General features: G+C 34.5%; 1 protein-coding gene across 1 annotated transcript in view; it reads left to right on the forward strand.

The window, feature by feature from the left end:
* Nucleotides 1-18,848, forward strand: part of PXDNL (peroxidasin like) — a 313,214-nt gene that overhangs the window by 279,696 nt on the left and 14,670 nt on the right. The window contains 3 exon segments of the mRNA XM_070480896.1: nucleotides 4,102-4,214; nucleotides 17,022-17,074; nucleotides 17,699-17,856. Of these exon segments, the coding sequence (XP_070336997.1) occupies nucleotides 4,102-4,214; nucleotides 17,022-17,074; nucleotides 17,699-17,856 (324 nt within the window).

Genomic DNA, 18,848 nt, shown 5'->3' on the forward strand with positions numbered 1-18,848 from the left:
AGGTTTTGCTTTAGAGTGTGGTATTAAATATTTCCAAAAAATTTTAAGTGATGGTGCAACCTATAGTAACGAGTAGCTGTTGTGACACAAGGTGAAAGTGGATGGAGATACAGTAAATCAGATAACTGTGGCCATGACATGAAAGGTTAGATGTTAGAAATCTCTTGGTTGAATCAGGAGGGTCTCTGACTATTAGATCATTGGTCCCCATGAGATGTCCGTTGTCATTGACGTGAATCTAGCTGTTGTCAGGAATCTCTAAAGTCATGCTTTCAGCAAGCCAAATACATGTGTTAGCTTAGCATATAATGTAAGATTTTAATAAAACAAGATAAAATTCTCACTTTAAGAACAGCATCTTTTTATCTTAGTAATACATTTTTGATGTTGTCATATATTTTTATTTCAGTCATACAAAAAGATATCAAGAGATGTGATGAAAGCCCTTATACCCACTACTCAAATGAAGAAATAAACATTACAAATATCCTTAAAAATTGTTTATGTCTCTTTTCTTTTCTATCTGCTCTCAACTCCAACCTATGTGTTACTAACCTGGGTTTGCTGTTTATGATCTCCTTATGTGTCCACATAGTTGACATTTTAATTAAACTTTTTATTTTGAGATAATAGTACATTCACACTCAGTTGTAAGAGCTAACACAGAGAGATCCAGTATATCCTTTATCCAATTTCCCTTCTTTCAAAACTAGTACAATACCACAACCAGAATATCGAAATGTCAAGATCCAGAACATTCTCATAACTACAAGGATTCCTCATGCTGTCCTTTTTTAAGCTATGCTTACTTCTCTCCCATTCTCGTCCATTCCAGACTCACTACCAACTAAAACCCTGGCAGCTACTAATCTGTTCTCTATTTCTACAATTTTGTCATTTCAAGAATGTTATATAAATAGAATCACACAGCATGTAACCTTTTGGGGTTGGTTTTTTCACTCAGTATAATTATCTGGAGATTCATCCAGATTTTGTGTGTATCAGTACCTCTTTTGATCACTAAATTATTTACCAACCATTCTTTTTATCCCTGAGTAGTAAGCCATGGTGTGAATGTACAACAGTTTGTTTAATCATTCATTCATTGAAGGTATCTGGGTTGTATTTTCTGGTTATTACTAGTAAAGCTACTGTAAACATTCATGTACAGACTTTTGGATGAATTTAAGTTTTTTTTTTCTTTGGGAAGAGTGCCCAAGAGTGGAATTGCTGGGTTGTGTGGTAGTTGCATGTTTAAATTTTTAAGAAAATTTCTACATTGTTTTCCAGAGTACCTTCACCATTTTACATTCCCACAAGCAATGTATGACTGATCTAATTTCTTTCACCCTCGCCAGCAATTTGTGTTGTCGCTATTTTTTATTTTAGCTATTCGGAAAGGGGGATAGTGACATCTTACAGTGGTTTTAATTTGTATTTTCCTAAAGACTAATGATGTTGAGCATCTTTTCATATGCTTATTTCTCATCTGTATAGTCCCTTCAGTGCAATATCATGCCTTGCCCCTTTTCTATGTGAATTATTTGCTCTTGTACTGTTGAATTTTCCAGGTTCTTTATATATTTTAGACACAAACCCTTTGTTGTGTATGTGGTTTGCAAATATTTTCTCTTAGTCTGTAACTTGTCTTTTCATCCTCTTGACATGGTCTTTCACAACAGCAAAGTTTTTAATTTTGATGAAATCCAGTTTATCACTTTTTTTCTGTGATGGATTGTGCTTTTGATGCAAAGTCTAAGAACTCTTTGCTTGGCCCTAGATTCCAAAGATTTTTTCTGAGTTTTTTCCTAAAATTTTCATAGTTTTACATTTTATATTTATGTTTGCTGTCCTTTATGACTGAATTTTTGTATAACTTGTGAGACTGGGTTGCAGTTCATTCTTTTGTGGGTTTTTTTTTTTTTTTTTTGCCTAATCACTCCAGCACCGTTTTTTGAAAGGTCTCAATAGAATTGTTTTTGCACCTATGTCAAAATCATTTGGGCATATTTGTATAGTTCCATTACTGGGTTCTTTACTCCATTGCATTGATGGGTGTGTCCGTGTCTGCCATGTACCAATACCACACAATCCAGATTACTGCAGCTATAGAATCAGCCTTAAAATCTGGTAGGTTGATTACTCTCACTTTATTTTTCTTTGTCAAAATTCTTTAGTGATTCTAGTTTCTTTATATTTCCATATAAAATTTAGAATAATTTGTCTATATCTTCAAAGAATAAATCTTGCTGGGATTTGATAGGAATAGCATTAAACCTAATACCAATTTGCGGAGAAATGACATTTTCACTAACTTGAGACTTCCAATCCATGAACTTGATATCTCTTGATCTATTTAGATTTTATTTGATTTCTTACCTCAGAATTTTGTAATTTTCAGCATACACATGCTGTATACGTTTTGTTAGATTTATTTTGTTTTGTTTTGTTTTGAGGAAGATTAGCCCAAAGCTAACATCTGCCACCAATCCTCCTGTTTTTTATTGCTGAGGGAGACTGGCCCTGAGCTATCATCCGTGCCCATCTTCCTCTACTTTATATGTGGGATGCCTACCACAGCATGGCTTGCCAAGCGATGCTGTGTCCGCACTCAGGATCTGAACCTGTGAACCCCAGGCCGCCGAAGTTGAAGGTGTGAATTTAACCGCTGCACCAGCGGGCCGGCCCCATTTTGTTAGATTTAGACTGAAGTATTTTAATGTTTTTGAACACTTGTAAATGGTATTGTTTTTAAAATTTCTATGTCCATATGTTCATTGCTTGAATATACAAATGCAGTTGATTTTTTTTTACATTCGTCTTTTATCCTGCCATCTTATTGAGCTCACTTTGAAGTATTTTTTCAGATTTCTTAGAATTTTCTACATGGACAATCATATCACCTGCAAAGAGGACAGTTTTATGTATTTATTTTCCCAATTTGTATACCTTCTATTTCCTTCTCCTACCATATGGTGCTGGCTAGAACATCTAGAGCTGTATTGAATAAGAGTGATGAGAGCAGTCATCCTTGCCTTGTTCGCTATCTGAGAGGGAAACCATTCACTCTTTCACCATTAAGCGCAACATTTATTATAGGTTTTTTTCTCTATGCTCATTTTCAAGTTGTGCAAGTTCTCTTCTATTTCTATTTTTCTGAGAGTTTTTATTTAATCATAAATGACTATTGAATCTAGTCAAACACTTTTTTGCATTAATTGATATTATCATGTGACTTTTCTTCTTTAGCTGTTACTACAGTGGATTTCGTTGATCAATTTTCAAATCTTGCACTAGATTTTCATCCCTGGAATAAACTCTATGTGGTCATGGTCTATAAATCTTTTTATATCGAAGCATTCATTTGCTGGTGCTTTGTTCATAACTTTTGTGTTTATATTCATGAGAAGCACTGGTCTGTAGTTTTTTTCTGTTGTTTTCTTTTGGTATTGTCTTTATCCGGTTTTGGTATTAGGGTAAGCCTCCTCAAGAGTCAAGAAACATGCCCTCCTCTTTTATTTCCCAGACGAGGTTGTATAGGATTGATGTTAATTCTTCTGAAATTGTTGGGCAGATTTCTCCAGTAAAGAAATTCTAGTTCTTTCCCAAAGATTTATTTTTTAGGAGTTTAAAAAATTATGAATTCAATTTCCTTAATAGTTAGGGCTATTCTAAGTACCCATTTCATATTAAGTGAGTCATGGTAGTTTGTGTCTTTTGAGGAAATAAAGTAAGATTAAGTCTTTTTATCTTACCTAGCAATAAATTTTTGATGTTACCATATACCTTTATTTCCAGACTACAAAAAGATGTTGAGAAAGAATAAGGAAAATGTTGTGTCCACTGTTAAGCTCAAGAAAAAATTATTACACATATGGTTAAAGACTGTGTGCATTTCTCTTCCGTTTTTCTTCCACTCACCTCTACCCTAATGGCCACTACTCTGGGTTCGATGTTTATTATTCTCTCAGATGTCCAAGTAATTGTTTTTTTAATGTGGCTAACCAATATAGTATCCAGATGTATACTATCTGACTGGCTGGCACATATTGACATTAAACAATGATATTGACATGCCATTATTTTGGTTTGTTTCCACAGTTCTTCCAGTGTTTATTCAAGTACCTGAGGATACAAGTGCAGAGGTTGGAAAGAATGTAAATATTTCATGTCATGCTCAGGGAGAATCACAGCCCATAATTATTTGGAATAAGGTAAGACCTCAACTAAAAGCACAGCAACATTAAAAACGCTGACAGATGTATTGACCCACTGAAACAGGTAATGATTCTCATATTGACTTATTGCTCCTGTGATTTTTGCTAGCAAGTAATACTTTTTACATGAAACAGGTTTATTTCCTGCTTCTTCTTCTATTTTTTCTAAGTGGCTGTATCTGATTTTGGCTCAGGACTTTGGTAAATTCTATCCTTTCTCATTTGCTTAGTGATGAAAGCTTTATAAGCATAACGAAATTCCTCCAAGGAAACATTGCTTTTGTCATGTATAAATTAAGAGTTTTAGTGGCTAGCAGGCAAGAGTTTTGAATTAATAACTCAGAAGTGGATTAAAAGTAGGTCATTAGCTGAAACAAGAAGGGAAATGAAAAACTTGGTTGATAAAACTAAATGACATGAAAACAAGTCCTTTTGTGGGTTCAAAACTTGAATGACTCTAAAGAAATAATAGCTCCTTATTTATATATCTTAACATACTTCCTTTGGTTCTTTAAGCCGTATTCTTTCAACATAGTTGCTTCTTCCATTTTAAGTTTTTCATCCCAATGAAATGATTGGTCTCGGAGTCCAGTATTCTTAAAAGTAAATGAAACTACTTACACTTGAATGGCAGTTTTTGTGGAAAATTTTGACAAAATGTAAAATTTGTGAAAGGTTACAAAACTGTTTTCCAAAGCCACTTGGCTTATTTTGTTGTTGCCATATGGTAATATGATATTTTTGTGGCTCGCTTCTTTTGTGTTGTAGCTAAGGATCACATGCAGTTCTCTATAAAGAGTAAGTTTAGTGGTCTCAGACTTGAAACTTTAGGCACGTGTTCTCTCAAATAGTCTGAATATTTTCTATAATTCCTTTTTAATTTCATATTATGTAACTCAAGTATTTTCATGCTAAAATACGAAGCGTGAAAAATGTTCATTTTGGTCAGTGTCTAACGCCTTATTTGATGTTCTGCTAAATGCTTTATCATATGATCCTATCAGCAAAATATCACGACATCTAATTTCTAAAAGGCAGCTTCTAATCACAAACAATTGTTTGAGGGCTGACTACATGCCAAACATTTCACATACATCATCACATTTAATCTTTGTAACAATCCTCTTCAATTCACAAGTTTGAAAGCGTGTGAGTTAGGATACTTTTGCTACAAGCAACAGAAACTACCTAAAATAAGCAGATTAGGAATTTATTGGAAAGCTATCTGCTCAGAGACTCTAAGCAAAAGTTGTAGAACTGTAGGTTTAACCTGAGAGTTCTGGCAGTAAGTAAGGAAAAGAGAGGAAAAGGGACCAACTTTGGAAACGAAGATGCAGCAGTGCTCCAGCAAGAGGAAGTAGACAGAGCTGTCTTGAAGGAAAGACTGTCTGGGCCCTACTACTGTGACCTGGTCACCTCAGGCCCCTTCTATATATCTGGTCTCTTTCAGTCTGTCCCTCCATCTGGTAGGTCTCTCTTCTTCCTCTCATCCCCTACCTTGAGTTACCAGCTACCCATCACCTTGGTCTTTTTTTCTAGCACTGGCCAAAGACAGCTATGAGAATCTGAAGACATATGAAACATGTTTTCACTCTAAACCTTTAAGGTTACGTTCTGACCTGTTGGCCATCACTGGAGTATGAATTCTTTTGAAATAATATCTCCCATCCTCAGTTTCCTGTGAATCTCTTGGGGAGGGGCATGATAGAGGCATCTCCACCCTGCTCCACTCCAACTGCAATTTCTTAAAGTCAATTTCTTTTACGTTTCAAAATTAACAGCATAATAATGAAAAGTACATAAATCCGTATTAATTATAAATGAATGCTCTTTAATAATATTTCATATAAAATGTAGTTATTTTTATCTTCTTAAGGTATAATTTTAATTGAGAAACATGGATATATATAAAAACTTTGCAGGTATACAAAACCTATGGGTACATATAAAGAAGAAATAGAAGGGAAATCAGAAATATGAAAATATTTTGACGTTTTTAGGTGGTGGATTTGTAAGCATTTTTCTCCTTTTCAAATTTTATTTGTATTGTTGTTGCCAGAATTCTTTTTTAGAACTAAGCAGGATATGAATAAATTGTATATGTTCATCCATTGGAATGAGGATTTTAAAATCATCATATTAAATAATTACATGATTGAACTTTTGAGTACCATATTTATTTTGATTAGAGAGGGAGAGAAACTACACTCCCTGGAAACTTCTCTCTCTCTCTCTCTCTTTCCTTCTTCTCTCCTTTAGACGCACAGTGCTTGACACATCATCAGCACCCAGAAGACATTTGTTGAGCAAATTAAACTCTATCCAACAAAATGTAGAGATTTTTTTTAAGGAATCACATTTTATTCCAGTGACCATTCTTCTTCACTCCCTAGGCAGGTGTTCAGATTACTGAGAGTGGTAAATTCCATGTTGATGGTGGAGGCATGCTAACCATCTATGATGTGGGGCAAGCTGACCAGGGAAGATGTGAATGCGTGGCTCAGAATCCATTTGGCCTTCTTGTGGCCAGCATGTTCCTCACAGTCCTTGATAAGCATTTACAGCTCCTTACACAACACTCAAATGAATGTCTTTGAAAGGCTCCTACTCGCAATCCTAATTGATTCACCTCACTACCCAGGTTCTTTTGTACATTCTTTCTAGTCAAACATGTTAATATTAAATCAAAGCTATCTTAACTTTTTAAATCTAAGCTCTTAAGTGTAAACTATGTTAATGGGTGTTAAACAGCAAAAATACCAATGCTGAAAGGGAACATAAATAGCATGGATTTGCAAATATATATCATCTTTTCTTAGGCATTGAAAATTATAGAATGTAAGATGTATTCATAGCCAAATAAATGTGGAGCAAGAGATTTTAAGGATAAATAGAATTCAACATGGATTAGTCACTCTGCCCTAGTGTGTTTAATCCTACATTAAAGTTAAAAATCAATCAGTTAATCAAGCTTCTAGGTAAGATTTGCCACTATGAGAACAAATATTTCAATATTTGGACGAATTTATAACTGGCCAACATAATCGGCATTGTTTTACATTTTATCCATAATCTGGTTGTATAGCTGTAGCCTTCTGCTAGTGGATTATAAATGACTTTAAAAAATTGATTGCCATTGTTTTATAAAAAGTAAAATCCTTTTTCTCAATTAATCAGTTCGTATTGAAAGTGAAAGTCCACTTTTAGGCAGACTCAAGTAGACTGCGCTGAAACCTCAGCTGTAGTTGTAGAAACAGAGAGAGACTGTGATCATTGACTGACATAGTCTTCACGCGGGGAAGCATTCAAAAACAGCACAGCACGCCTGCACATATGAACTGACATCGAGTTGCTTTCTGCAGATGAGTTTAGGAATTTTTGCCTTGTTGACAATCGGCAGTTGAAATAAATGGGTCCCGCTACGAGCATATGGAGTGATGTTTGGGGCTTTGCCCGTTTTTTGGTTTGCTTAGAAATGGGCAGATTTCATAAATAGGGTTTTGCAGACTCATTTTCTCCTTTTAGTTTTCCTGGGTTTATAAATTGGGTAACTCTTCTCAGTATAAATACAAACCTGGCTAAAAATAGGTTCATTGAATCAAATCATAGCCTTAAAGATGTCACTATTTTCCTACCATATAATAAAATAGTTTCATATTCTTCCACCTGAAAATTCTGAGATATCAAACTTTTGAATATACCTTTTTTTGATATTTTTTATAAAGTGTATATTTTCATTAATGTCACATCAATTTTCATGTATATGCTATACTGTATGGTAAAAACGTATTCACTGAAGAATATTATTCTTGAAATTATAACAATGTAGCTAGTGACCAGCAAATATTTATTCTAGTAGGATCAGAAATTTTTTAAAACATAGGATTTCTTAACATTACAAAAATCTTAGTCTTACTCACCTATTCTCTATGAGTTCATGTTTTTCCTGGTTTGAAATCCATGATAGTTGTGTTTCTTTTTATAAGTTTGTGGAGATCTTATTCTGTTCTTCAACTGTTTATGAGAACTATGGAAAATATCCTTGAGGCATTTCTGCTTCTTTGTGTTGTCCTTGTCAGGTCTGGGGATCAGAGTGATGTTGGCTTCATAGAATGTGTTAGGGAGTACTCCGTCTTTCTCAATTTTCTGGAACAGTTTGAGAAGAATAGGTATTAAGTCTTCTTTGAATGTTTGGTAGAATTCTCCAGAGAAGCCGTCTGGTCCTGGACTTTTATTTTTGGGGAGGTTTTTGATTACCGTTTCTATTTCCTTACTTGTGATTGGCCTATTCAGATTCTCCATTTCTTCCTGATTCAGTTTGGGGAGATTGTAGGAGTCTAGGAATTTGTCCATTTCTTCCAGGTTGTTCAATTTGTTGGCATATAGTTTTTCATAGTATTCTCTTATGATCCCTTGTATTTCATTGGTATCTGTTGTGATTTCTCCTCTCTCATTCCTAAATTTATTTATCTGTGATTTCTCTCTTCTTTTCTTGGTGAGTCTGGCTAATGGTTTGTCGATTTTGTTAATTTTTTCGAAGAACCAACTCTTTGTTTCATTGATCCTTTCTATTGTCTTTTTTGTTTCAATATCGTTTATTTCTGCTCTTATTATTATTCTTTCCCTCCTTCTACTGACTCTTGGCTTTGTTTGTTCTTCTTTTTCTAGTTCTGTTAGGTGTCATTTGAGGTTGCTTATGTGAGCTTTTTCTTGTTTAGTGAGGTGAGCCTGTATTGCGATGAATTTCCCCTTGAGGCATTTCTGGAAAAAAGTTATTATAAAGTTTAAATTAACATCATTTACATTCTAGAGGTGCTAGAAAACTTTACCACTAAACAAACAAATGAACATTCTCTCTCTGCCTCCTATTCTTTCCCTGTCTTGTCTGTCTGTTTCGCTCTGCCACACACACGCAAACATCGTAATCATAGTGGCAATATTTGAGAACCTCCAATAAGAATTTCATTGTGGGTGGCTGAAATTTAACTAATCATCTTATATATACTCTTTAAAAGTAAAACATTTGGTTAAAATGTCTTAATTACTCTATTTATCAGATTTTAAAACAGCGATAAGTAGTATTTATCAACATTATGCTCTATTGTGCAGAAAACAGAACATCAGTCTATAGGGATAAAATAATTCAAAAAAAGAAGCTATTCAATCAAGAAAAAGTATTATTATTTTTTGCTCTGGAGACATTTGTATATCAATATAAAGGAAAATTAATTTATATTTGCATCTCGTACTAAATAAATTTCATCATATTAGAAATATTTTTTAGAAAAGGAAGAAAAATGCAAGGATGTAAATTTAAAAGCTTTAAATAAATTTAAGATTTAAGACAAGAAATATGTGTGCGTGTGTATGTTTACACAACCCAAATTAGCAGAATAGGAGAAAATGTGTCAGTATAAAATATCACCTATAGAACATTTTATGACTTAGAGCTTTTCATTCACCAGGTTATCCTAATTAAGAGAAAAAACGCATGCATTATAGGAGGATTTTCCCATCTTGCTGCCCCCACTTAGCAATTATGGGATGTTGTAACTCCACTCGTTATGTAATAAGTGACACAAAGAGAATCACGCCTTTTGAGCTTCTATTCTACACTGGGGACTGTAATAATAGGAAATAATCCAAAATAATAAAAAACACACAACAACAATTGAAGCAAAATCTGGGCATCGTATATAAAAATATGTGTGTTTTACTGACTACTGCTCAAAGCAAAGCATTTATAATAGCAAAAGAAAGTTTCCGCAAGTTGTAATTTTTTAAGGAAGTTCATATATTCATAGATTTAATAGATTTTTAACAGTCTTAATAGATTTAAATAATCTATGCTTCTGATATAGTATTTACTGGGAACCTATCCTTTTGTTAGGATGTCCTCAATGTATTTTATGTTGGCAAATGTTGTTCATGTCTGCTTGCTTCTTTCTCTAGATAAGATGTGGTATCTGAATGCTCCACGTTTTACTTTAGACTTAAAAAAACCAAATTTTGGTCAAAATATAATTTATTTTAACACCTCCTGTGTATATATTGATACGTTGTTAAGTGCTGTGAAGTAGAAGGCTCATTTCTTGCTTGTGAAAATGAGTCAGTCTAACTGAGGCCACAAGACAAGATTAGAAGTGTGAGGTAGTGGGGAAAACCCTGGGTTAAGTCATCAGACTTCATTTTATAGATCTCAGCCGCTTTGTATAACTTACTTACTCATAACAGGAATTAATTTTCTCATTTCTTAAAAAAGTGGAATTGGACACTTTCAAGAGTCCTTTTTGGCATAGAATTTCTGTGTCTATGATAGAAACAAATGTGCAATAATAGTCAGGAGGCAGTTTACAGCATGTCTACATGATAGAATACTTACCATTGACACACTTAAATAATAAGTGGACAAGGCTACAAGTGAAATGGTGACACAAAATTTATTAAATAAAAATTCTGGAGCACAAATAACATGCGCGTATTTTTTAAAATTATATAAAAACAAATCTAAACAATGTTGTCTTCCCTGAAATTCTGAGTTGAATATCTAATTGTTTGTTGGACTTTTCATTTTGGTTGACCCACAGTTCTCCCAATTTCAGATGTTAAAAACTGATCTTGAATGTATTCTAAACGGAACTCCATATTTTCCCCGAAAGATCCTGTTTCCTCCTAGCGGCCCTTTAATATCATCCATATTTGTCTAATCGGGAAACCTGTGCCCCTCCTGATTCTTCTCCTCCATTCTCCTCCTTTACCTCAACGACTACGCCTCACCAGTTTTTCCTCTCAGATGTTGCTGCTTCTCCACTTCTCTCCGTGACATCCTCTTCTAGGGTCACCTTTGGTCATTCAGGCTTTTGCAACAGTGTTAGAAATTATCTTCCCACCTGTGATATTCTCCATTTCACCTATATCCTCAACCCAACAAATTATTATTGAACTAAACTGAATGAGATTTAGGGCTGCATTAGTTGACTTTAAGTTAGTGAGACCTTTTCTATTATGTTAAGTACGTAACTGGTATTAAACTCATACTAATAATACTAATAAAAAAATAGTTAATATTTCTTGGACATTTACCATGTGTTCCAAGTGCTCTCTATCAAATAACTTATTTAATTCACGTATGATCTAGTTATTTTTCAAAATCTGAATGATTTACTGATTATCTAACATTTTAATCCAGATATTTGTCATTGTCTGGACAAAACATCTGTTTCAAAACACTGAAGTTGTTGCACAATGAATAAACTATGAAGTATCAAAACATTTTAATTAATTATATTTGCTCAAATGTATCAATGAAATGAAACTGATAATTGAATTATTTTGAATTGCTATTTTGCTATATTTGTTAATTTACTCTCAGTATGGTATAAATTTGTTTACATAATAATTAACAGATACATGACAATCTTGTTTACCAGACTAAACTTTACTAATACAATGAATAGTGAAATATTTCTATAAAGAACTGCATGCACCTAATATATATGCACATATATTTATAATACCTTTGTCCGTACTGAACATATTTCTTATCCGTTCATACATGAAATCTATAACAAACGCATACGTCTATCCTGAGATAAGCCATGTGTTCTCAAAAATTTTAGCGTTAAATTTCAAGATCAGTAAGTAACATTTTCAGATTTTTGGTGTAGTAGTTTTTGGATAGTTTGGAAATTATTTTTAAAAAACCAAATAATCAAAATAAAAGGCATATCTCAAACATCAACCTAAAAATAAATAGTTGGTATCTTTCCTTTTTCAGTCTCTGGATAAACAGTGGAGCCTGCAAGACTGTGAGCCCATTTACATGTTTAATGATGCAAATGATGAGTAAGGCAGAGTTGTTGCTGTTCAAAGAAAATTATATGACAAAGACAGTCATTAATGTCAATTTGTATGCTGTAGAAGGATCTGATTTCCTAGGACAGCCCTCACAAGTGTCAGGGCCATTTGGCCTGAGCTCCCCTTTCCCTCCAGTTTACCTTTGACTTTATCCTCAGTGGTGGTGACAGAGCCTCGTACATACATGTGCCGGATTAAAAGTAGTTGCTCATCAGATGACTTGAAACGTGTTTATTTTGTAACCCTACTGAGGCTTTCTTTTCTTTTTGTTAAACCCAAGACTTATAGAAAAATGTTCTAGCTCTCTCTCCACCTCTGCAAAATTTTGCATAAAAAGATGGAGAATATGTCGGAATTTTCTGATCATTCTATCCCTTATTTATCTAACCTTAAAAAGGTTATTTTATTTTACCCTAAAACTGTGAAACTTAAAAAAATTCCTAAGTAAAATGACAAAAGTGAGAATTAATGTTACTAAGAATATTTTCTGTGTGAACATATTACATATTTAATGTTCCTTTAAGAATCTGTGAAGAGACAACTTTTATTGTTTTCTATTTGTGCACTTTAGAATTTAATTATTTCAAAGAATATTTACATATTATGCTACCTTTCTTCTTACTTTCTGCTCGTTTTCATGCTTACACTCTTGTTGGTTTCTTATTAATACAGAGAAATAGCAAGTCAAGTTGAAGGAAATGACAGGACAACACAGTATCAACTGATAATTATGTGAGGATATAGATTACCTATTGGTTTAAAACACAAGAATCATTGAAAGGCATCTCATATTTGCATTGTGACATACAGTTTTCAAAGAACTTTGCATGCCTTTTTTATATGATAATCACGTTTAATAACTGCATAAGCCTGAACCATAAGCTGAGCAAGTCTCATTAATTCTATTTTATGAATGAGTCAAAAGATGAAGAGATGTTGTCAAATTCCTCATGCTTATAAATTTATGCAAATATACAGCAAACCTCTTTTATAAATAGAATCAAAGCAAAATTATCAAACAAATTAAATTCAGATTAACATGTTAAATGATGCTTTCCTGAAATTTAAATATCACTTCCCAAGTTCTGTCTGCCACAGTGAACAGCCTTTTGAGTTATGGCATCTCAAATCCACTGTGTGCAGTGTGATAACTCGATCCTAGTGCACAACTTTTCTTCCATCCAAATCCAAGTAGACCTGTGATAGTATATTATGCACACAGGTGCAAGTGGTCTACTGACAGTGATTGTCATGAACAAGAGCAACTGATTCACGGCGCTTTCTACACTCAAGGTTCACAAGTAAAGGAGTAAAAGAGAAGTGATAGAGAAAAGGCTAACATCTTGATTAAATTATCAAGTCAGTCTACATGCCAGCACAGGTTGATCTGATTGATCTCAGTTGCTTTATTTCCAAGTAAAAGTAACGAATTAAGTGGCTCATTCTCACTTTTTTTTTTAACATAATCATTTTATGGCAATCTTTTTTAGTTTTCTAATTGTTACATTAAGCAGTCATTTTAGCATCCCTCCACGTGAGTGTTCATCAATTCTAAGTGCTGCATGATATTCCATATTGTACATCCACCACATTTTTCTCATCCACACTTTCACTGCTGCACTAACAATTTTCTCCAACTCCTTCTACACAAAATTTCAATGAACATTCTCATTTATACCCCTTATGGATTCGTATAAGAATTTCTCTGGATATATATGTCGGAATGAGATTGCTGGGTGAGAGAGTGTGCAAATACGTAATTTTACAAAGTAAAAACAGAACTCCAAAAAGTCACTAAACAAAATGTCGGAAATAGAAGCACCAGTTCTGCATTCTCACCAGCCTGCCTATGTCCACTTAAAACCTCTGCCAAAACTTAGCACTAGCCAGCTTTTTTTATTTTTGCCAGAATAAGCAGAAAACGGTAGTTTATTGATACTTAAAATTTTATTTCTGAGGTTATAAGTGATTTTGAATATCTGTTACACACTTATTAACTTTCAGGTGTCCTCTCTTATAACTTGCCCATACACAGCTTTTCTTAATGCATTGTAAGAATTTCTTGTATGAAACAGAATATTAATTCTGTGTCAGAATTTAGAAATTGCAGATGTTGTTACCCACTATGTCATTTACCTATGACCTTTTTACCTTTTTTGTTCATGTTCTTCCCTGGACAGAAACTGTTAGTCTCATGTAATCAAATCAATCAATTTGTCTTTTTTTCTTTCAATTATCTTTAGCTAATATATTGTCAATTCAAAATGTTTCTTATACTAGAAAAGGTAACACTGACCTTCTGGAGCTTCACTATTCTGGTCAGGATAAAGATTGAGTTAAATTGCCTGCGTAGCCTACAACTTATAATTACTGCACATAATCCAGTTTACTAAGAAGGTTTTATCAGAGTCATTGATCTCACTGTTTTTCTTACAATATCTATACTATTGGTATTTTTTTCTTGAAATTGTTTATGTTAGTGGCCTTTTTAGGACAATAAAACAACCTAGTATGTATATATGGTCATAATATAAAGGAATTTTCTTATAACACTCAGATGTGGAATGGTATTTGGACCTATCTATTGCAAAAATATATAAACATAAATATATATAGATAGATATATGTATATGTAATATTTTAATACTATGCTGTATTACTTAATACAATATATAAATGTATTAATAGAGTATATAATTGATAATATGTAAAACATACCTCTTCCAATTTTTATTTGTTTTCATCTTTCATTTCTCTTTAATGATATTATTTTCAAATTCAGTTTTTGAAACTATACTTACTCTTGCTTTCAATATTTAACAGTACTAAAAAGTTATTTTTCCCATGTCACATACATTTTTATTATACTTTTGAACTAAATAATATGGATATGCTTGATTATTTTTCTTATATGAATTTTAAATATTAATCCATGATCATTTTTGTTTAGTATTTCTTCCCTTAAGGTTAAACTTCTTAAACCATCATCTGGAGAAGATTTAATATGTTGACAATTATGAACTCCACTTTAAGTGAAAAGCTTCCTTTGTCTATAATATTCAACTAGACAAAATTCTGACACACCGAAGAGCTATAGAAACAGTATGAACTATTTTTCACCGAAATCTTACTGAGAGTTCAACTCTTGCTTTAAGATATCTCCATAGGGATGTGACAATATTTACTTTGTTTTAATGTTTAACATTAAAGCAAGGTGGCTGAAGAGATAGACGTTTCTACCTTCCCCAAGATGACAAATTGTTAGCACACTTGAATCCCATTTGAATCAGTGTAGTAAGAAGGAAATATTTCACACAGCTTTACTGATTTTGGAGTGCTTTATTTCCCCAAACAATGCTGTTATTGTTGGTGGAAGCTTTGCTTCAGAATAATTACCTACTCCTCTGCAATGGACTGCATCGTGTGGACACTATAACATTTTTATTGCTGTAGAAGTTTTTGTAACGCCATTTAAATCACATCATTCCTAACTTCAAGGTCTGTTTGATATTTTTAGTCATGGAATTGATTTTCAAAGCAACACACGGGAGACAAGCTGGAGATGACTTTGTCAATCGTCCATTCTTGATGCTGTACAGAGGGTTGACAGTGCAATTAACTCCACAAGAAGACATTTGTTTTCACAGTAAGAATTTATTATATTTTGATTACAAAATTGTTTTCACTTTGGTTCTACTTAGTTTTTATGGTCTCCATAAATCACAGCAAGGTTAGTACATAAGATTGCTAAATCGTGCTTTCTGCAGTTCATGTGCAGCTACCACCTTCTGGGCTAGCCGTCATTGCCAGTTCAGCCTCGAAGAGAAGGAAACTTGTTCCCCGTAGAATCTAAATGGTATTAATTTATGTCACATATCTAGTTTTATGGTCCCACAATAGATGTCAGGAAATGGGCCCTGTTGTGCCAACATTCACCAGACAGTATCAGATCCAGTGTTTCTGTCAATCTGTGAACTGAGAATGATTGTCAAGTTGAACACACCTGGTCATACACTGTAAGCCCACAAGTGAAAATTTTGCTTAGGATATGCAGTGTTTTGGTTTATTGTAATTTGAATCAGAAGGTCTTTAGATTAATGAAGTCTTCCAGTTCCATAAACTCTAATTGTCCTGATGGAGGCACCCAGGATGCTCTGCAACAACTGAACACGTTAAAGAAAACATGATTGCTGTCTTTGTAGTCAAATAAAGTGTATACCCAGTTTTTACAGGTCTTGATCAAAAAGGAACACCTCAAAATGCCATAATTGGGGCCGGCCTGGTGGCACAGTGCTTAAGTTCACATGCTCTGCTTCAGCGGCCTGGCATTCGCGGGTTCAGATGCCGGGTGCAAACCTACACACCACTCATCGAGCCATGCTGTGGTAGTGTCCCACATACAAGATAGAGGAAGATTGGCACAGATATTAGCTCAGGGACAACCTTCCTCAGGCAAAAAGAGGAAGATTGGCAACAGATTTTAGCTCAAGGCCAATCTTCGTCACACACACACACAAAACTACTGCTGTAATCAAGTATCACTCTGTTCCCTGCTTATCCCCAAACAGCCTATTTGGGGAGTCATACAGCCATTTATAATCTTATTGTGATTCCTCACTTCATCACTATCTGGGTGACCTTGGCCAAGTGACTAAATATCTTTGTACCTCAGACTTTTTGCTTATAAAATTGGGATAATAATAGAATCTACTTCATGGACGTACTTGCCAGGAGAATTGAATAAGTCAATACAGATAAGGTGCTTCAACAGTGTCTGGCATATAGAAATGTCTAATTAGATTGGGCTATTAATATCATTACTATTATTCTATGATCTAAAGTTGTTATGATTACAGACACAGAGGACTAGACTTGCCTCAGTTGACCAAAATCTCTAAAACAGCTTCACATTCTCAGTGATTTTAATATTCTTTTTACCTTTTTTAGTTCAGTTCTCCAGATGTGCATAAACCAGTATTGTGTGCTGGTCAGTGGGCTCGGTACGTGGGATACAAAGATGAATAAGGCATCCCCTCACACCTCATCCCTAACACAGTCACATAGAGGAGACAACAAGTCAGCAATTTAAGTGCATCTTGTTGTGTACTTGATAGATGCACGTAAGGATACAGAAGTGAGCAAAACGAGGAAGGCTTGTCAAAGCTGCCAGGGAGACTATAGGGAGAGTGATGCCTGAGCAGGATTTGAAGGTGAGGGGGAATTTCCAGGAAGTTATATTTAGGGAAAGAGAAGACAGAAAGTGCCAAGACCCACAAACTGAGAGTGCTGCACTCTATTTCAGAGAGTTACTGAGTCCCCTAGGACCCATGCATGGGCCTCCCAAGTTTACAACCCCCGCCATTGACAGAGAAAACTATTATTTCAATCATCAGTTCATTAAGAAGCATATCTTTTGAGTTCAGCACTGTTACTTACGTTTGAGATTCACTTATTAACAAATTAGGCAAAGAACCCACAGCTCCCCTGTGGAGCTTGTATTCCATAGTGGAGCTTTCATTCTTGTCAAACTTTTGGAAAATGTATTCTTAAATGCACAGCATATGTGAGATTCATGGGTCCTGCAGTTTTGCCTTGCAAACAGTAATATCTTTTGTCATTTGCAGAAAATCTTGCACCCCTAGTGATCTACTGGCTCAGTCTTGTTATCCGCATGACCCGTTTACCGTGGAGACGGCCAGAGCCGGGGAGATTTTTGAGCACACACTTCAGTTGATCCAGGAGCACGTGAAGCAGGGACTCACTGTGGATTTGGAGGGCAGAGGTCAGCCTTGAAGCATCCTGTTCTAAGCCTGCTGTCCAGAGAAAAACTGACCACCCCTCAGCTTTTAATCTCCAAAGCATCACGTGATTTAGAAATTAATTTGCTACCACTTTTACCAAATGAATGTAGATGTTTCTTGTAGGAACTGTAATTCAAAAGTAAGGACGACAAATATATATTCAAACTTGTCAACTTTTGCCACTTATATATGTCTAGTAAATCTAGGGGGCCCATTTTATGTGAATGTACTTTTCAAATCTAAAAGATATTACTACTTCCTATAGCAAATCCTTTATTCTCAGCGTAATGTTTCTCTACTTATCATTGTAATCACCGAAGTCATTCAGTGAATTGATTTGAATTCCTTCCACCTCCTATAACATATGTATCCCTCTCCACTCTCTCTCTCTTTCTCTCTCTCTCTGCTGTACTCAAGTTCTAGTGTATTTCTTTACAAAACCAGACATTATTTAGTATACATTGAATCAGAATGATATAGAAATCTTTCAGATTTTCTAAGCCATTCTTTTTAAAATGAAATAAATGAATGTGATCCTCTGCTATACACTATCTGTGCTGTGCGTGCAACAGCAGCTTCTATGGCTTTACCCTTTCTTTACCCCCCTTCAGAAAATAAACTGAGATGTGGTGCACAGGACTCATCCCTTAGGTGCTCTGTACTGTTACTTCAAAGTACATTTGACAGCCCCTAGTAGTCCATTATGTCTTGGGTTTCAAAGCTTCCCTAACTAAAACATCCAAGTGAAAATTCCATATCAGTCCCTGTTTGCACTTGGGTTAAACTTCTGGCTATTTAATTTCGAGTCACACCAGGTATGAGTTAGCCACGGTCAGGTCTGCAAAAGGCCAGTTCTACATCCTTCCTCACTCCAGGCAAAGGTCGGGCCCACGCGTCTTTCTGGATGTCTTTGAGTTCTCTACTCATACATGTCTAGAATAATTTAGTCTAAATTCATAACTAGAAATTAAGA

The sequence above is a fragment of the Equus asinus genome, chromosome 12 (assembly GCF_041296235.1).
Source record: "Equus asinus isolate D_3611 breed Donkey chromosome 12, EquAss-T2T_v2, whole genome shotgun sequence".
Taxonomy (NCBI): domain Eukaryota; kingdom Metazoa; phylum Chordata; class Mammalia; order Perissodactyla; family Equidae; genus Equus; species Equus asinus.